The sequence below is a fragment of the Lepidochelys olivacea genome (genome assembly GCF_965140295.1).
Source record: "Lepidochelys olivacea isolate rLepOli2 genome assembly, chromosome: 1".
NCBI lineage: Eukaryota > Metazoa > Chordata > Testudines > Cheloniidae > Lepidochelys > Lepidochelys olivacea.
This window is the reverse complement of record NC_140411.1, coordinates 82,241,275-82,260,000: the sequence shown is the minus strand read 5'-3', so window position 1 is coordinate 82,260,000 and position 18,726 is coordinate 82,241,275. Positions and strand designations below refer to the sequence as shown.

The following is an 18,726-nucleotide window of genomic DNA, read 5'->3' as shown; positions in this document are numbered from 1 at the left end:
TCCTCAAATAAGAAAATTAGTCCCTTAAAGCAGAAGACAAATGGTGCACATGGCTTCTACAGTAAAGCACAAGCTCCGTTAAGCACATGAACTAAGATATCCATCTGCCTGCAATAGTCACAATTACTGACTTAAAATATACCTTTCTGTACTGGAGAAAGACAAATCTGATTTGATAGACTTCAGTGTAAAATGTGCAAGGATGTGTTAGCAGCAGTGTTATGTTAATTTAAAAATATTATTTAAATCTTGATTGAGTTCTTTTAAAAGTGAAAACCCCCTCTAAAACTTTCCTGGAACAACAGGTTAGACAGTTCGGGTCAACGATGCAAGTCCTATGTACTGACAGTGAATAACAAGGGAAGCATCCTAAGGCTACATTCCTTAACATGTCTGGTCAGCTACATTGTGGCTGGAGGAATGTGACTTGACTGATGTTAGGGAAGGTATAGTGAAGGCAACCTCAGAGTTACAAAGAGCCAGTGCCACACAACTGGAACAAGTGTAATTTTCAGCTACGGTAGGAAACAGATTGTCAAAAGTGAGTCCTTATGTTTTTAGAGCAGCCAACTGTGGAAACAGAAAGGATCGTATTGTTTACCATTGGTGTGATTGTCAACCCAGCTTATACAAGACCAAGTTTGATGGGGAAGTTGGGATGTTTCTTGGAGAATACCAAGCACTACAACTTTGGTGCCTTGGGTTTTTCTTTTAGCGTAGACAGAATTTTTACATATATTAGCTATAAATTGCTTATTCTCTACCTGACCTTTCAACTGCTTCCCTCCCAGAAGCAGTGACTGCCCTATCCCTCCAAAATTCAGGTCTGCGCTACCCAATCCTCTAATATAAGCAGGATATTTAGGAAGAGGCTTTTGTTTCTGGCACCAGCATAGCAGAGAACTTGGTAGCAGGAATCCGACAGCAGCAGTGGTACTTGGTGGAGCCTGCAGCCAACACTCTTCTAGTAATGGTATAAGGATAATCAAGGGGGACACTGCCAGCACAGGATCTTCCTTCCAGGCAGTGGCACGGCACAGCTACAGCAGAACACAATCTTTGTAACTAGAGCCGCAATACTGGACTTAAAATGCTGCTCATGTTACAGGAGTGCAATATGATAGGAGTTTTCAATTCCTGATTCATTTTAAGCGCAAAGGAGTAGCTATGAGGATGTAAGTCAATAAATGTCAATTATTTTTCAAGGTAAGCACATTTTTGAAAGTACTTTGGTTGACTGTGTCCCTTTTAGAAATGCACTTAACACAGAACAGTCTTCTACTTTTTCTAAATTCTCCACAGTCTCTATAATGCCTTCTGTAGCTTCCACTGAGAGCACACTGGAAGCATTGGAGTGAAACTTTTTCTTCAGATCATCTGTACTCAGAGGTTTCCTCCAATGTCCATAGAATGTATCGCAGTGTTCACGAAACACCTCGCCATCCTGAAGAGTGACATTCACCTCACAATAAAGGTTCTCAAAGCTAGGCTTGTTATCGGCAGGATGCTCTAGCTTGGTTTTGCTGAGCAGTTCCTTTAACTCTGGCCTAGAAATGTTCTGCTCACTGAATGACTGAACAGAGATGCTGCCATCCAGTAGAGCAGTGCATGCAGCAAACTGGAAAGAATGCCGGGCTTCGTGTTCAGAGTTAGGGAAAGGTCTGTTCACATATCTAACATCTGGGACTTTGACAACAATTTTCTTAATTCTACTAATGGGGACTGGCTCATCACTCTCCACAAGGTGCTTCCTCAGTGAAGAGACTGCATCTGCCACCCAGTGTGTTCCAAGATGAGCAGGAAAGCGCTTGATGGCCACGTCTTGTTGATCCAAGAGCCAGGAATAAGATTGTAAAGTTGGCAGAAACCGGGGGGTATAGTCTGTATAAAAGGCACCCAACCCTGACTCCATGTCCAAGATCTGTTTGTTTCCTTGAAGACCCAGTGATGCTAAGCAAGCTGCTTCCAGGCCATGCCTAGCTGCATTGCCAATGTGGAGGGGTTTGGTTTGTGTTGCTGCATTAGCCATTGGGGCACCTGCATAAGAAGCAGCAACAGCCAAAGCTGCTTTACATTTAAACTGATCAAGTGCTAACAATTTAGCAGTAGCTGCTGCACTCCCCATGGTACCAACCACAGTTGGTGGATGAAACCTGAGAAAACAAACACACAAAAAAATGCTCTTCATTACCAGATTTCAGAGAGAGAGAGACATGAATTTTAGGAAAGAACTCACTGTAAGCACCTCATCCAACTCTTTTTGACATTAGTGGGAGTTGGATCAGACCATAAATCAGCATATATTTAAAAGCTCAGGGTCCAGTCTGGTAGTTCTAACTCTAGAAAAGCTCCCATTTTGCCTAGATGTTGACCCAAAATGCTGTATATTATTATTATTAATGCAGAGAAAAAGCTCTTCAGAACCTCCAAACACGGTGGAAGGAGTGCAGTTCTGTTGTGGGGCGGAAGAGCACAAAGTCTTTAGGGCAGGCTTAATGGCTTTAGACTAGATTCACAAAGGTACTGAGGTGGCTAGCTGCCTCTTTAAGCATATAACCAAAATTAAGGACCACTGGAATTCTCAAAAAAACTCTGCTCTAATGCCAACTTACCTTGCAGGCATCTGAATTTCCACTGGCAGGCATGTGAAAAGCCAGCTAACACCACCAACAGCTAATTAGCCACATGGAGCCCTAGTGCAAGCAGAGGCCCCAGGACCCTGAAGCAGACTTCTCAAACCAGGTCTGTCCTTCTATCCAATCTTGCCAATGAGGTCCAATCCTGTAGGCATTCTCAGAACATGCCTACAGGCTCGGATCTCTCACGAAAAAGTGTGTCCACCTATGTCTAGAATACCAATAGCCCAGTGCATAGGGCCAACACCTAAGTACCTGTGTGAATGTGGCCCTTTGTGATACATCACTAACTCCTCTACTCCATATGTAGTAAGCAGCAAGAGAACTCTAAGGCTGTGGTAGCAACAGCAAAGCGTACATCCTGGTGGAGGGGATTTTTTGTTCCTGAACTGCTTTGAGGCTATCTTCAGTCTATAGCCTGTTTGCTCTGGGATTATACTGAGCCGAAGGTTAGTGCTTGGGAGAGGTGAATCTTCATTTGTGGGAGCAACCGATGGTCTTCTGTTTGCATATTAAGATCTGATCAGATGCATTTCCATGTCCGATTAAAACTGACAGTCTGAGATTTTTCCCCTGAGCATTGTTCTCTTTTCACTATTTTGAATCAATATAAAGGCTAATAGAGTCTTTTTAAATGTCCCACTGACTGCACAGCAAACAGTGCCCCCACCCTAAAAAGACAATGCCATTTATTATGCTAAAAGGCAAAAATTACAATGGAATGGTTTTTTTGTTTTGTTTTTAAAGATTGGCTTCAATTCTTGTTTTTGAAATTCTGGACAGAACCACATAGAAAATGAGATTAGCTGTACAACTTTCATGACTTTGAATCCTGAAGTGGAACAGATGATAGTTACCAATTGTCTCTAGCTATGAAAGAAATTAATTTATTCAGACTTTGAAAAAAGTGTCACAAAAAGGCAGTTCTGGAGAGGTTTCTGACAGAGTAATTGGAGATTGGAAATGAGCATTGCTTTTACCTCTTAATCTTAATTATATTAAAAAATGAATAAATATAGCACCTCCATTCGACCCAAATACTATATTTCAAATATCCTTTACATACCTTTTTGGAACATTGCTGGCTTCGTTGGAAAAGTGCATCAATCTTCCTTGTACTTCAATCCCTACATTGAAAGCTAAGAGCATGTCAAGGCCAGAGAATTTTTGCTTTTGAGGCAGGACTTCTGATAGAGCAAACAGAGCAGGAAGCACAGCCCCAGATGGGTGTGTGGCTGGATGCCATGTATCATCAAAATCCATTGAGTGAACCTTATGGGAAAGAGAAAGGCCTCGATTTGTAATCAGAGATTCATTGTCTGCCTTGACAAGATCAGCTAATCCCAAATGAAAAGATTTTAACTACATATAAATAAACGTTGAAGAATTTAATTTTCATTCAGGATAATCTTTATTTTTACTTATGCTTTCTTTTTATTGAGGTATGCACAAAAATGATAATGAAAAATTAGAATATTATAGTATATACTTTGCGGAGAGGGGGCTTGATTCAGATCTCAGTTTCACCAGCTTTAAAGCAGTGTAACTCTAAAAGCTTGTCTACTCTAGAAAGCTTTGCTGTTTTAAATATATGGATATTATTTAAGCAGAAAAAAAAATCCTTGCGAGGGCACAGTTATACTGGTATAAAATTACTTATACTGGCATAGCTTATTTTGGTTCAGGAAGTGAAATTAGCTATATTCGTAAAGCAAGGGCTCTACATATAACTGCCTGCACACTAGAGCTTATACTGGTATATCTATAAAAACTCTCAACCCTAACTGACATAGCTATGCTGGTAAAATGTTTCTAGTGTAGACCAGCCCTAAGTGACAACAGAAGTAGGCTTATGAATGCAGACATTATTTATGTAATATTTATATTACATACGAAAAGAATGTTTTCAGTTTCAAAACACTAGAAAGTTAGGAAATGTCAGATTTACAGTTGCCTGTCCAATCGTATTTCTGCCCCTTTGAGCATCCATTCTGTGCTCCAAAGGAGGCAGAGTTCTTGTAGGAGAATAGTATGTGACCATGCAATAAAAGACTGTGTCATGTTTATGAACAAGAGCTAGAATTAAAATGGCATGGGCAACTGTAAACTGGCATCTCCTAGCTCACGAGTGCTTGGCTTTGCATTCTAAATAATGTAGCTTTTTCTATGTAATTGCCTAGGTTCTGGGAAAAGGAAAAGGTGAAAAAAACCTGTTATGTGTAACCGTAGCCACCTCCCCAACTGGTATCATCAGTGGGGTTTCAGCCCCTCACAACAGATTTCTACCTCTTGAGTAACAGCTGGTACCAGGAGAAGGCTGTTATCCCAGAGTTAGGATGGCCATTGGCCCTGTGGGGTCATGTGCTGCATCCATGGAGTATTTGGGGTGGGGAGGGAGGGGTCCAATGCAGTCTGGGCTGGTTCCTCAACCCCACTCCAGCTGCCCTGGCAGCTCACAGGTGTTTCCAGGTACAGTTTCTGCTACTGTAGCGGCATCATGAGTCCTGTACTTTAGAATGTTTGTGTCTTCAGTTGTTATTCTGGCAGGCTGCCAAATTTTTCCCTTCAGAACTTGAGCCCCACAGGGAAGGGATGTTTTTAACAGTTTATATCTCTGCAAAACCTGGATGGAATTAAAGGGACAAAAGACACTTTTCTTGCTTACAGACTATTACCTTGCCACATTCCAAAGGCCTGCTGCACACGAAGTATGTGTTAGCCCATTTCAAGAAAGGTGGCAAGAATCTTTTATAATGGAATATATCAGACAATCTAAATACAGGGCTCACTAACAATGTCACCTATCATTATGGTAACACAGAGAGCCTGTCAGGTCCTTGTTGTGTTTCATGCTGTACAAACAGAAGTAGACACTGTTCCTGCCCTGAATAGTTTTGAGGTCAGCTATGAAAACATCCTGTCCTAATGGGAGCTGAAGGTTATGCCTTATGCTACTGGTAAAGCAATTTTCCTTTGATGTTCAGCGCGGTCTTGTGTTTGACTTATGACCATGATGAATGAAGGAATTATCATATATAGGATTTGGACATTCTGAATGTATTAACTGTCATACTTGAATACCTTCTAGACCATTAGGGGTGCTAAGTGTCATGTCAAAAATAATTTTTCCTCCATTTGAAATGAGAGGTCTGATTTGACTTATGACCTCATTGTCACACTAGTTTGGGCATTCCTAATATACCATTTCCCCAGATTGGCACCTTCACTAGCTTTGCATAATTCAGAATAGGTCTAATTCAAATCTGGTGTAAGTGGGTGGAATGCCATTGACTTCAGATTGGGTCTGAATTTGGGCTAAATTTCTGCCCAAATCATGACTTTATTGATAAAACGGAGCAAGTACAAAATGTATGTTTTTTCTCAACATGTGTGACTAAAGATTAGAATATTTTCTTGCATATATTTGTGATTGCTATGATACTGTGTGTGTGTATGTCTTTCTATATTATTGCCTGCTGTGTGTGAAATCTGGGTCACATTGAAATCAGTGGGAGCTAGATTTTTTTGTGTGACATGTAAGTACAGTGCCTAGCACAATGGGGCCCTCACCTTTGATTATGGCCCCTACATACTACTACAATACAAGTGTCATAAGATGGACAATGAACTATCCTATTTCACCCTTAAAAATTGGTCCCCGGAATAAAGTTGAGGCACATTGGTAGGACAGTCTAGGGGAGTTTTATAGTGGCTGTAAATCTGGCATCAGTCCTAACTCCAGAAAAGCTCCTGTTTTGCCTAGATGTTGACTCAAAATGCTGTATATTATTATTATTAATAATAAGGATGAAGTAAATTAACAAATGTAGTGAAAATAAATGTAAATATCACTGCATATAGCATATAAAAGCAGATGTAGAATAGAGAGAGAAGATGTTTCTTACAGCTATTCCGTTCACAAAAGCTGCATACAGAGGAGGAAGTCTGAAATCCGAGTGACCCCAAACCGTGCTGGATGCATCTGAATGGTAGATCTGGGAGTAATTTGATATCATTTAATGTAAAATACTGAACTCAAGCATAAGACAATACATTGTGCCTCACTCTTACTGTTTTCATTATTTACAAAGCAATTATCTTTACCAGCTGTTGAGATTAAATCAGTGGAGTAATCAGAATAACCAAAGGGTGCAGAAACACAGGGCCAGATTCTGATCACACTAACACCAGTGTACATGCAGAGTAATTTCCTTGAAGGTAACAGCGTATTTTGGTAATGGAGTTAGTTTTAGTAATGTAGTTAATCAGCATCCATGCTGCTCTAACTAACATCAGAATCTGACTTTTTGGGACTGAATTTGAACCCTCTCATGGGAGAGGAAAGCCCCAAGAACGTCACCTCATTGTGACTCCACTACCGTGTTCAGTCAGGAGGTGTGGTGAGAAAGTTTGCTGTTCTGCAAACTAAACCATGGGACCCACCCCTCTACCCTGTAGATCTCAGGGGATCAGCAGAAGGGCAAGGCCATCAGTATGTAAGTTTTGTGCCTCCATAGCATCTCTAGTCATTGGTATCTCCTCCATCAAGGTCCACCAGCCACAACTCCCAGGGTCTTTCCCCATCCCCTTGAAAGACATTCCCCCCTTGCAGAGAGTCTCTGGAAAAAATGAGAGATTCAGGCTTTTCCTTGCAATCTTCCCTGGATGCTGGGGTGAACAATGTATGGCCTCCTGCTTCTGGACAACCCACACCACCCTTGGCCCATCATGTCCCTGGCCCTCTCCCTACATGGATCCCTGAACCACCAGAAAGGCCACCATGGGATTCAAGGAAAGGACAAAGTGCCAGAGAGGCAGCTAAGTCCCAGTCAGCTTGTGAGGATCCTCTCTGCATACAGACTTCTGGAACACAATCCCAACCCACCGTGGTTTTCTAAAATAAAACAATGGGCCCAAACAACCTCTCATTTATCCAGGAGTGATACCATTTGTTAGGGGGCTTATTCCTTCACCCACTTACTTCCCTGGTCCTTCTCGCATGAACAGAGAGCAACAATACCCAAAGTCCAAAGGCGCAAACAATTCGATGTTTATTGGGGAGAACTTCCAGCAAGCATGATTCCAGTTTCCTTCCTTAGTGTCCCCCTTCCCAACTCTGATACCACAGAGCCTTACCTGTGGCCCTGTTCCCATTCCTGCCCTTAGTTAAACATGATTCCAATTTCCCCACCCACATTCCCTGTTCCCATTTCCCCCTTTAGCAAAACATGATTCCAATTCACCCCCCCATTCCCTGTTCCCATTTCCTCCCCACACCCACTTCCTGACTGACTGCAGACTATATAGTAAAACTTGAGTTCTGCTTAGCTATACCTTAACCAATCATTTTCCTAAAATTTAACTCACCAATCCTAACATATTGTAACATGATTATGTAACCAATTATATCCCACACCTTAATTAGCTTACACCCAGCAAAATTAATTATACAGCAGACAGGAACAATCACAGAACCAGACAGAGATTATACAGACAAACAATAGCAAAGTGAAAAGGAGGACTTGTGACACCTTAGAGACTAACCAATTTATTAGAGCATAAGCTTTCGTGAGCTACAGCTCACTTCCTCAGATGCATATCGTGGAAACTGCAGCAGGCTTTATATATACACAGAGAATATGAAACAATACCTATTCCCACCCCACTGTCCTGCTGGTAATAGCTTATCTAAAGTGATTTCCAGCACAAATCCAGGTTTTCTCACCCTCCACCCCCCCACAAAAATTCACTCTCCTGCTGGTGATAGCCCATCCAAAGTGACAACTCTTTACACAATGTGCATGACAATCAAGTTGGGCTATTTCCTGCACAAATCCAGGTTTTCTCACATCCCCCCCACCCCCATACACACACAAACTCACTCTCCTGCTGGTAATAGCTCATCCAAACTGACTCTTCAAGTTTAAATCCAAGTTAAACCAGAACATCGGGGTGGGGGGGGGTAGGAAAAAACAAGAGGAAACAGGCTACCTTGCATAATTATGCAAGGTAGCCTGTTTCCTCTTGTTTTTTCCTACCCCCCCCCCCAGATGTTCTGGTTTAACTTGGATTTTAACTTGAAGAGTGGTCAGTTTGGATGAGCTATTACCAGCAGGAGAGTGAGTTTGTGTGTGTATGGGGGTGGGGGGGATGTGAGAACCTGGATTTATGCAGGAAATAGCCCAGCTTGATTGTCATGCACATTGTGTAAAGAGTTGTCACTTTGGATGGGCTATCACCAGCAGGAGAGTGAATTTGTGTGGGGGGGTGGAGGGTGAGAAAACCTGGATTTGTGCTGGAAATCACTTTAGATAAGCTATTACCAGCAGGACAGTGGGGTGGGAATAGGTATTGTTTCATATTCTCTGTGTATATATAAAGCCTGCTGCAGTTTCCACGATATGCATCTGAGGAAGTGAGCTGTAGCTCACGAAAGCTTATGCTCTAATAAATTGGTTAGTCTCTAAGGTGCCACAAGTCCTCCTTTTCTTTTTGCGAATACAGACTAACACGGCTGTTACTCTGAAATAGCAAAGTGGGAACTATAATGACAAAACAATACAGAAGTGAGGATTTCACATCCCAGCTATTGATAAGTGAGTTCTTGCCAGACAGGATGCTATCAAACTAAGTTTCCTTTTACATTTTCTAGGCACTTCCCTTTCTCTGGAGGTGATAGGCACTATCAGGACAGGATTGTATTACTAACAGCCCAATAGCACCTTATTTCAATGTGACTAGTTTGGAATGTGAGGAGGTGACCGGTGGCTTCCTAGCTTATGGCTGCCTCTGTTGCTTAGCCAAAGGCCTTAGCCTAAGAACAGGGCCTCAGTCTGTCACAGTAAGAGAAGGACCTTACACTGGCAGACAGTGATTTTGATTCTTTCTTTTATACCTCTAACTAGCCAAGTGATAAGAATACACTTAAATTATTAGAGTATAGGCTGTTACAGACAGGCCTGAATATCTATATCCTAACACCACTGAAGTGCAAAGAGTTTCCCTTGTGTAAAGGACAGGAGATTGGAGGGGAACCAGAGCCAAAGTTTCTATATAGCAGTATATTATATAGTAGAAATTACTTTAACAATGTTGTGTATTTAACATTCTTGTATCCTGTGCATTATAACATTGTAGAACTGTCTTCTTAATATTGTTTGTTTTGCTAATATCTTTCCTAGAATCTCAGATGTGAGAGAAAAGGAGTACTTGTGGCACCTTAGAGACTAACCAATTTATTTGAGCATGAGCTTGATGTGAGAGAAAGGACCTGCTTGGTCTGCAGGGATTTACCATACAGCATACTTTCTAGTGCTTTGTCCAGCATAAGTTTAAGTAACTCAAGCAATGGAGCTTCTCTACCTCCAAGGGAACTATTCCACCATCTAATAGAGCTCTGGGAATTTTTCCTTCATATCTTAAATTTACTTTTTCCTCAATTTTCTTTTAGCTACAACTTTTCTATAATGTGAAGTTCAAGCATCTTACTTTACTGTATTGTGTAACTTTGTGGAAGACATCCGTGCTGGTACCCAGCAATCCCACTCCCAGAGTATCCAGGATCATCCGTTTGCTTCTCTGAATGACTAGATCTGTCAGGTGGCTTGCATTCAAACCATGGATAACATTAGCAAAATTTTCAGTGACGGTCTGGGGGAAAAATAGAGGTCTTAATTTAAAAGAAAACATTAAAAATCTCCAACATTTTATTTCTACTAAATTGTTTTGCTTTTATTCTTTCAAGTCTAAAATATGGGACTTTTAATGTTGTGGCTTTACTCACCAATAATTTATATTGCTTCCATCACTCTGTAGATGACTGATTTACACAAATTACATAAAGTCAACCGAAGGTTTAAGTTAGCTGAGTTTTGATTCACTTCCCCTCTTTTCCAGTAAGCATATGGGAATATGTTTATTTCTCTTTCTCCATCTCCTTTCAACACCCACTCTTGCTTCCTTCTCTCATTGTCATACTTCAATGTATTTTTGCAGTGTTGTTGTAAGTATGGATGTCCCAGTATGGAAGCGAAAAGGTTGGGGGAGGTATTAGACCAACTTCTGTTTGTGAAAGTTTTGCAGAGCTCTGTGGAGTTCAAAAGCTTGTCTCTTCCACCAACAGAAGTTGGTCAAATAAAAGATATTACCTCATCCACCTTGTGCTTTTCATATCCTTTAATTATTTTTATTGCGTGGTGGGTTTTATTGTGGGGAAGTTATGGAGAAGAAATAGAAATGTAATCCTTGAAGTGATGAGGCCCCTGCTTTCATTCACAGTGGTTAAGAGTACCAGTTGTGATTGCACAGATCACTGTGGTCAAGTCTGCATCTGTCAAACTAGGACATAATTTCTTGGCTAGTTTTAGATGGAAGGAGGAATTTCTACTATTTGTTGGTCTTTGTGCATCTAATAACAGAGAGTCCGTAGGGCTGCGTACCATTTTGCCATCTTTAGGGCAGACTTTTCAATTGAGGGTGAGATTATGATGTTGGCTGGCTCTTCAAAATATCCCCTCCTCCCCATCCCAGAAATGGGTTCAGTTCTCCCCTGATTCCAAGTAAAGCTCAGGTGCAGGATAGACTGTGAGAGCTGACAGGGATCTGATGTCAGTTCCCTGATTTTGCTCTGTCCAACCCTGGCATAACTTAAGGCTGCAGGGGGAGTAACAGAGAATCAGATACAACAGCACCTCACTCCAGCATACCTCCTCACCTGACCCCTTCGTCCCCTTTGACCTACACCTTACCAGCCCTCACCCAACACACCCTCTCCTTGCCCACAACATGGCCCCTCCTCCATTTACGCCAGACAATGCAGCTTTGATGGAGGAAGTGTCATTAGTGGATGGTAGAGCCTGTGCAAGAGACAGCAAAGCCCCCTCTGCCTGCTTTATACCAGATGGAGATTCTCTCTACACCTCAAGAATTCTCCATAGGGTTTCTCTGGGCTATCTAAGTTCACTTTGCACTGCATAAGCAGAGTGGAGCTTCCAGCCCATCACCTCTATGTTGCCCAGGTTTAGTATCAGTCTTAATTCAGGAGTTAATCTGGTTCTAGCACTGGGAGAAGTGGGAGTTGTTTGCATTTCCTTCAATGTGCCAAGCAGAGGTTGGCTTCATCCAACTATTGCTGGCACTGAAATCAGTGACACCTCACAATCTCCCCACAATGTTAACTTGGATTGGGGTGAGGATAGAACCTTGGGTGATACAAGAAGTCTTGGCATGGAGGTGCAGCTGGTCATCATGAGCCACTGGGTCAATAGCATCTCAATGCTATTACAGTACTTCAGACAGAAATTCTCACATTACGATGTATACTTTTCATAGTGGTATCAATAGTTCTGAAATTATGCACTTTATTGGAGGGACAGATGCTCTCCATGGTTCCTCCTATACCTGGGTGTCCACACGGCCACAGATAGAGTGCTATTTTTAGTGTGCTGGCTTGATGGAAGCTAGTGCACACATGGCTGCCTGAATTAGGGTATGTCTATACTGCAGCCAGGGTTGTAAATTCTAAGTCACTTAGACCTTGTAATGCCAAGCAGAGCAACAGCTCAATACCTTTAAAAAAATGGGCCTTAGTCTCTCTGTGCTTCAGTTCCCCATCTGTAAAATAGGGATGAATAGCACTTCCTTACCTCACAAGGGTGTTGTAAGGATAAATGCATTAAAGACGGCAAGGTGCTCAAATACTATGGCAACGGGGGCTATAACTACCAGATAGATGTGAAACTAGTTTGGTATTATCAGTCCAGATCTTGGAGGCCAATTGTCTGTATCACAGAAACCACCATGACAGCTGGTAGGAATTGAGACCCTGTTGGTCAGTCTGAGTAGAAAAGGCCAGTGATAAAATGCACAGATACTTTTCAGCCCTCGAGGTGTTCTTTCCAGAACAGGACTGATATTGTGAGGGTGTTGTGGATCGGCTTCCATTGCTGCTGTCTGTGGGGACCAGATGTTTTGAGAATAAATACCATACTTCATTCACCAGACTGTCAACCTGGTACCTTCCCAAGAATTAAAGTCACTGAAAATACTTTAAAAAGGAAAGGTGAAATATAATGCTGCAAAAAATAGTTCTGATTTGGGTTCCTTGTTTTCCAAGATGGGTCTAATTTATAGCACAATGATTAAATCATTCCGTTGAGCAGAATTCCCCAATACACCAACAGAGCAAAATCCCCCAACAGCCACAGCTCCCTGATTACTCCCCTTACCCACTGTCTTCTCAGAAATCCATGTGTCCGAATAACAGGATTCACTCTGGCTAATATATTGATGGAACAAAGAAGGAATACACTTTTGTGTATCAAATCTGTGTGATTTTCTCCCTCTTTTCTTTTCTTTTCTTTTCTTTTCTTTGTTGAAGAACATATGAAACCTAAAGCAGATGAACTACAGGCCCCACAGGAGCCTACTGAAGAATGTACAGCAAAGATACAAAAGGTTAAAATGAAGACACAAACTTAAAATGCAGAAAAAGAAAGCAATACCTTTGCCCACATGTTGCAATGGATGACAACTGGTCCCTGGAGTGAAGATATGAAAGGAACAGCAATGGGTAAGCTAGTAGGAAGCTTTGTCTCTATATAAGCAGCTCTGGGCTTCTGTACTTGTCACCCTGACCCACCCCCTTCCTTCTCTACCCAGAAATTTCCCCCTTTCATAACCTCCAGTCTTCCTTGACTAACTTCCTCCACACCACAAATTGCTGAGACTCCTGGTTACAGCACTATGTGGGGCAAGTTCATAAGTCATGTGCAAATTGGCATTTGTTTTATGGCCATAAGAGTATAAATTGGGGTAATTTACATCTGGAGCCCATGGAAGATGTCAGTTAATGTGTGTTGGTCTTATCCAGATCTCACTTCCACCAGCATAAATCATGAGTAACTCAACTTGAAAGTAGTGCAGTTACATTACTGTCAAACATGTGAGAGGAGAATCAGGTCCTGTGTGTGGCACAGTCATAACTTACATAATCCTGTTATGTTTTGTCCTGCTATATTCCTCTGTCTTTGTACCTTATGTAACTTGAGCTTTGTGCAATTAGAAGCTCCACCAGAATGTTGTATTAAAACAGCTGTGTGCATTTAAACTACCCTTTTCTAGACTGAGTTGTCACAGTGAGTGCAGTGGGGATAGGCGTCACCCCCTTGCACCTAAGTGGGCTGCTGCACCCTAGACATGGATTCCTCCCCCAGGTAAGGGCAGGAATTGTTCATTCCATAGAATCATAGAGGTATACGATTGGAAGGACCTCAGTAGGTCCGTTAGTCCCGTCCCCTGCATTTAAGGCAGGACTAATTATTAGGTAGACCATTCCTGACATCACCCCCTTAAGAGGTTCAACCAGGGTAGGGGGCTCCGAGATTCTACAGGAGTCCTTGCTAATCAAGGCTGTTCAGAAGATGACTTGAATAAACACATCTCTTGGCTGCCTTGGCCAAACCTACCAGTCTTGCTGACTTTCTAGGCTGTACTGGCTGGTTCAATATTAGTGAAAGATGATGGCTGCTGGTACCATACCCTCCTGCAAATCTTGTCCAATGACTTCCAGCCATTGGGGATCCACCACTTGATTGTGCAGCATTTATTTACTGCAGTATTTGTTATAATGTCCAGTGTTATTACAGTTTACGAAGCAGAAGTTTTCAGACATCCTTGCTTCAAGTGCAGTCAGAAAATCTGAACCACAATGGAATAAAATTTGCTTTATGTGGGGTACTTGATATGATGTGTCATTGCAAGTTAACAAGGATTTCTAAAGTAATTAAAGTGAATACCCCAAGAGACATTTTATTACATTATAAATGTACCATGCTGAGCTATAACAAAGTATTACAAATTACTACAGAAATCATTAAAAAAAAAAGCAACAAAGTACTGGATGGTGACACTTAATTGAAACAAATATGGTTACAAACAATTTCTGAACAAAATGAACACCAGACACCATTTTTTAGAGGAAACGCTTATTTCTACCAATTAAGAGTATAGGAAATTCAAAGTGGAGTCTTGACTGATATATATGAATGCAAATTGCTGGGCTCATTCATGTAGGACTGATGAATATATTCTTAAAAAAGTGTAGCAAGTTTTGCTTGGAGTCCTAACTTATGCATCAAGTGCATGGTCAGTTGAAAATTTGGGACTGCATTTTTCTAAGTAACAGCAGTGTGCTTGATGAAGGAATATAGTTTGTTAGTAATTTTTTTAGGGTTGTCAAATGATTAAAAATTAATTGCAATTAATCACAGTTTTAATTGCCACATTAAACAATGATAGAATACCAATTTAAATTTATTATAAATATTTTGGATGTTTTTCTATATTTTCAAATGTATTCATTTCAATTACAACACAGAATACAAAGTGTAGAGTGCTCACTTTATATTATTGTTGATTACAAATATTTCCACTGTAAAAAAAGATAAACAAAATATAGTGCAATCTACAAGTCGAAGCATGAAGGGGCATATGAAGGTTTAGCATATCTGACATATAAATACCTTGCAACGCCAGTTACAACAGTGCCATGCGAACATCTGTTTTCACTTTCAGGTGACATTGTAAATAAGAAGCAGGCAGCATTATCTCCTGTAAATGTAAACAACTTGTTTGTCTTAGCAATTGGCTGAACAAGAAGTAGGACTGAGTGGACTTGTAGGCTCTAACGTTTTACATTGTTTTGTTTTTGAGTGCAGTTATATATATAAAAAAATCTACATTTGTATGTTTCACTTTCATGATAAAGAGATTGCATTAGAGTACTTGTATTAGGTGAATTAAAATACTATTTCTTTTGTTTATCTTTATTACAGTGTTTATCTTTATTACATTATTTTTGTAATAAAAAATAATAATATGAAGTGAGCACTGTTCCCTTTGTATTCTTTATTGTAATTGAAATCGGTATATTTGAAAATGTAGAAAAACATCCAAAAATATTTATAATAAATTTTAATTGATATTCTAGTACTGTTTAACAGTGTGATTAAAACTGCGATTAATCATGATTAATTTTTTGAGTTAATTTGTTTTATGTTAATTGTTTGAGATTACTGAGATTAATTGACAGCCTTTTTTTTCCCGTATACAAAGAACAACATGACTTTCTTTTGGCTAAAGGGGAAACAACAAAACAAAAGAATGAATCCATGTAAAGTCACAACAATGTATGTCCCCTCTGTAATGCAGTGCATCACTTCTGCCTTACAAAATGACAGTTGCCTCTGTAGACTAAAATAAAGTCAGAACAGTTACCAGCTAAACACACCAGCATACACCACAGTCATCCATACCCTCCCATGGGCCACTGAATATGGTGAGGGTTCCTTACAGTCCTAACATTGGACCTTGCAAATCACATCACCCTACCTCATCTAACTGGACCATCCTCATTTTCAAAAATTGACAAAAATTATCGAGCCAAATGGTAACAGAAATTCTGTCAGCTATTCATGATGGCAGAAGACTGAAGAAGGGGATGTTATGAAGGCTAAATTGATAAAATCCACACTTTTCTTCTTCTTTCAATTCCCACTTTCCTGCCAGGAAGATACAATAAAATGTAAGAGCTTGAATTAAATAAAAAGTTATTTAACCTTAAATGTGTGTCATTCTTTTATTTCTTTTCCATTTGACATTTTTAATCCCCATGCTTTTATCCCATTTTCATTCTTTCCATCTGGGATAGTCTCTGATCTAAGTGAAATTCTAGCTTCCACTATGGCTCCTCTATGCCCCAGTGTCAGCACAAAGGGTGTTGACTAACAATAAAAGCTGCACAGCCACATGGGGGAGAATTTCCCCAATGCAGTCACTGTGCAGTTCCCCTCATGACTCCAGTGCAAGGGCATGCCATGGTCATGAGGGGAATTTTTCATACTGAACTCAGATGACTAGTCCATAGTCCAGGGAGGAGAAGACCACAAAGTAGAGCCACTCCTGACTGTTCTCATTTATGCTAGGGCAGTGGTGTGCAAACTTTTCCAGTCATGCCCCCCTTATCATTCATGGAATTTGACAGGCCCGTCTTCTCTGGGACTGGGATCCCACAGGACCTGCTGCCATAATAGTTAGAGCGCGATAAAAATTTCAACAAACAATGTGGGAGCAGGTATTGTGGGACAGGGATGGGAGGAGAATTAAAAAATATGATCTTCCTGCACCGCAAACAACATGAATGCTCTGGCCAGCAGCCACTGTTCTCCAGCTGCCCAGTTCTGAAGGCAGCAGCACAGAAGTAAGGGTGGCAAGGGGCACTAGTAAGTGCTGTGAAACATACAAATATCACTCTTGTATTTTAAAAGGGCCAAAGTCTGAAATTTCTTCATGACCCCCCTCCAAGAGACTCTTGTCCCCCAATCGCCGAAGGGCATGCCCCCATTTGTGCACCACTGTGCTAGGGAACAAAGCCCCAAACTGGGATGGTGCAAGAGTGTCAGCCACCATTGCCCCCCTTCCTGGTGAGCTGCATCTTCTGTGCTGTGTCTCCAGGCGGCACAGCACAGAATCCTCCCTATGGGTATATACTAAGTGTAACTCTATGGAGTCTCAGAAGGATTTTATTAAGGAAGGTAAGTATCATAATCTGCAGCCTATAGGCAATATTAGTGCATAATACTTTCAAACACCTGTGATTTCAGGCAAAAGGTGAAATTTTCCCCTGTGCAAGTGGCTCGTACAAGGCCTACTCACCACTTAAGCTCTCAAAATAGGGTTTAAATGGGACTTAAGTGGAGCATAAGCCTCGTCCTGGCCCTCTGGCACAGAATAAACTTTTTCACTGGTCTCCAGTCACACAGATTTTGGATATAACTTACCTTCCTTCTGTAAGATCACTTGTAGGATACATTATTCAACACTTTATGACTAAATGACTTTAGAGGAGTTATACCAGGAACAGATTTAGCCATTTATGTGAAATGGACTTTTAAACCTTAAGTGGAACTGAGTTCTATAAAAGTAAATTGCTTGCAGACTGACAAAGGCTCACCTCTTTGACATAAGGGAATCCTCTTCTCTGACATAAAGGAAACAGTTCTGCAGTTTTGGTTGAAAATTGCTACCAAGTGAACGTACTGGAAAGGCAAAAATGCACTAGTTTCGTTTCAACTTTCAACAGCAGAGACAGGTATATATATGAGCATGCTAATTATAGACAGAGGCTTTGGGTTGTCAATGTCCCATTGTTGCTTGTCTCCTGCAGACATATATTTTTCTTAAGCTCCTTACTTTTCATTTTACCACTGCTGACTTAGGCTGAACTCTGCTCACAGTTACAAAACATACAGTCAGTGGGAAGGTTTCAGAGTAACAGCCATGTTAGTCTGTATTCGCAAAAAGAAAAGGAGAATTGTGGCACCTTAGAGACTAACCAATGTATCTGAGCATAAGCTTTCGTGAGCTACAGCTCACTTCATCGGATGCATACTGTGGAAAATACAGAAGATGTTTTTATACACACAAACCATGAAAAAATGGGTGTTTATCACTACAAAAGGTTTTCTCTCCCTCCCACCCTACTCTCCTGCTGGTAATAGCTTATCTAAAGTGATCCCTCTCCTTACAATGTGTATGATAATCAAGGTGGGCCATTTCCAGCACAAATCCAGGTTTCCTCCTCCCCCCCCCCTTTTCCACACATACAAACCCACTCTCCTGTTGGTAATAGCTTATCTAAAGTGATCACTCTCCTTACAATGTATATGATAATCAAGGTGGGCCATTTCCAGCACAAATCCAGGGTCTAACAAGAACGTCTGAGGAACAGTGGGGAGGGGGGGGGAAGGAATAAACAAGGGGAAATAGGTTACTTTTTATAATGACTAAACCATTTCCAGTCTCTATTCAAGCCTAAGTTAATTGTATCCAATTTGCAAATTAATTCCAATTCAGCAGTCTCTCGTTGGAGTTTGTTTTCGAAGTTTTTTTGTTGAAGGATAGTCACTTTGAGATCAGAAATCGAGTGACCAGAGAGATTGAAGTGTTCTCCGACTGGTTTTTGAAAGTTATAATTCTTGACATCTGATTTGTGTCCATTTATTCTTTTACATAGAGACTGTCCAGTTTGACC

The 18,726-nt window shown here is 40.9% G+C and overlaps 1 protein-coding gene across 1 annotated transcript; it reads right to left on the bottom strand.

Annotated features, from left to right (window-relative positions):
* Nucleotides 1-202: 202 nt before the first annotated feature.
* On the bottom strand, nt 203-14,336 carry ACOD1 (aconitate decarboxylase 1). Its single transcript, XM_084632753.1, has 5 exons — nt 13,139-14,336; nt 10,125-10,286; nt 6,542-6,631; nt 3,703-3,908; nt 203-2,153 (listed from the first exon to the last, which is right to left on the bottom strand). The coding sequence occupies exons 1-5, from the start codon at nt 13,148-13,150 to the stop codon at nt 1,202-1,204; spliced, it is 1,422 nt and encodes a 473-aa protein (XP_084488879.1). The 5' UTR covers nt 13,151-14,336; the 3' UTR covers nt 203-1,201.
* Nucleotides 14,337-18,726: the final 4,390 nt, after the last annotated feature.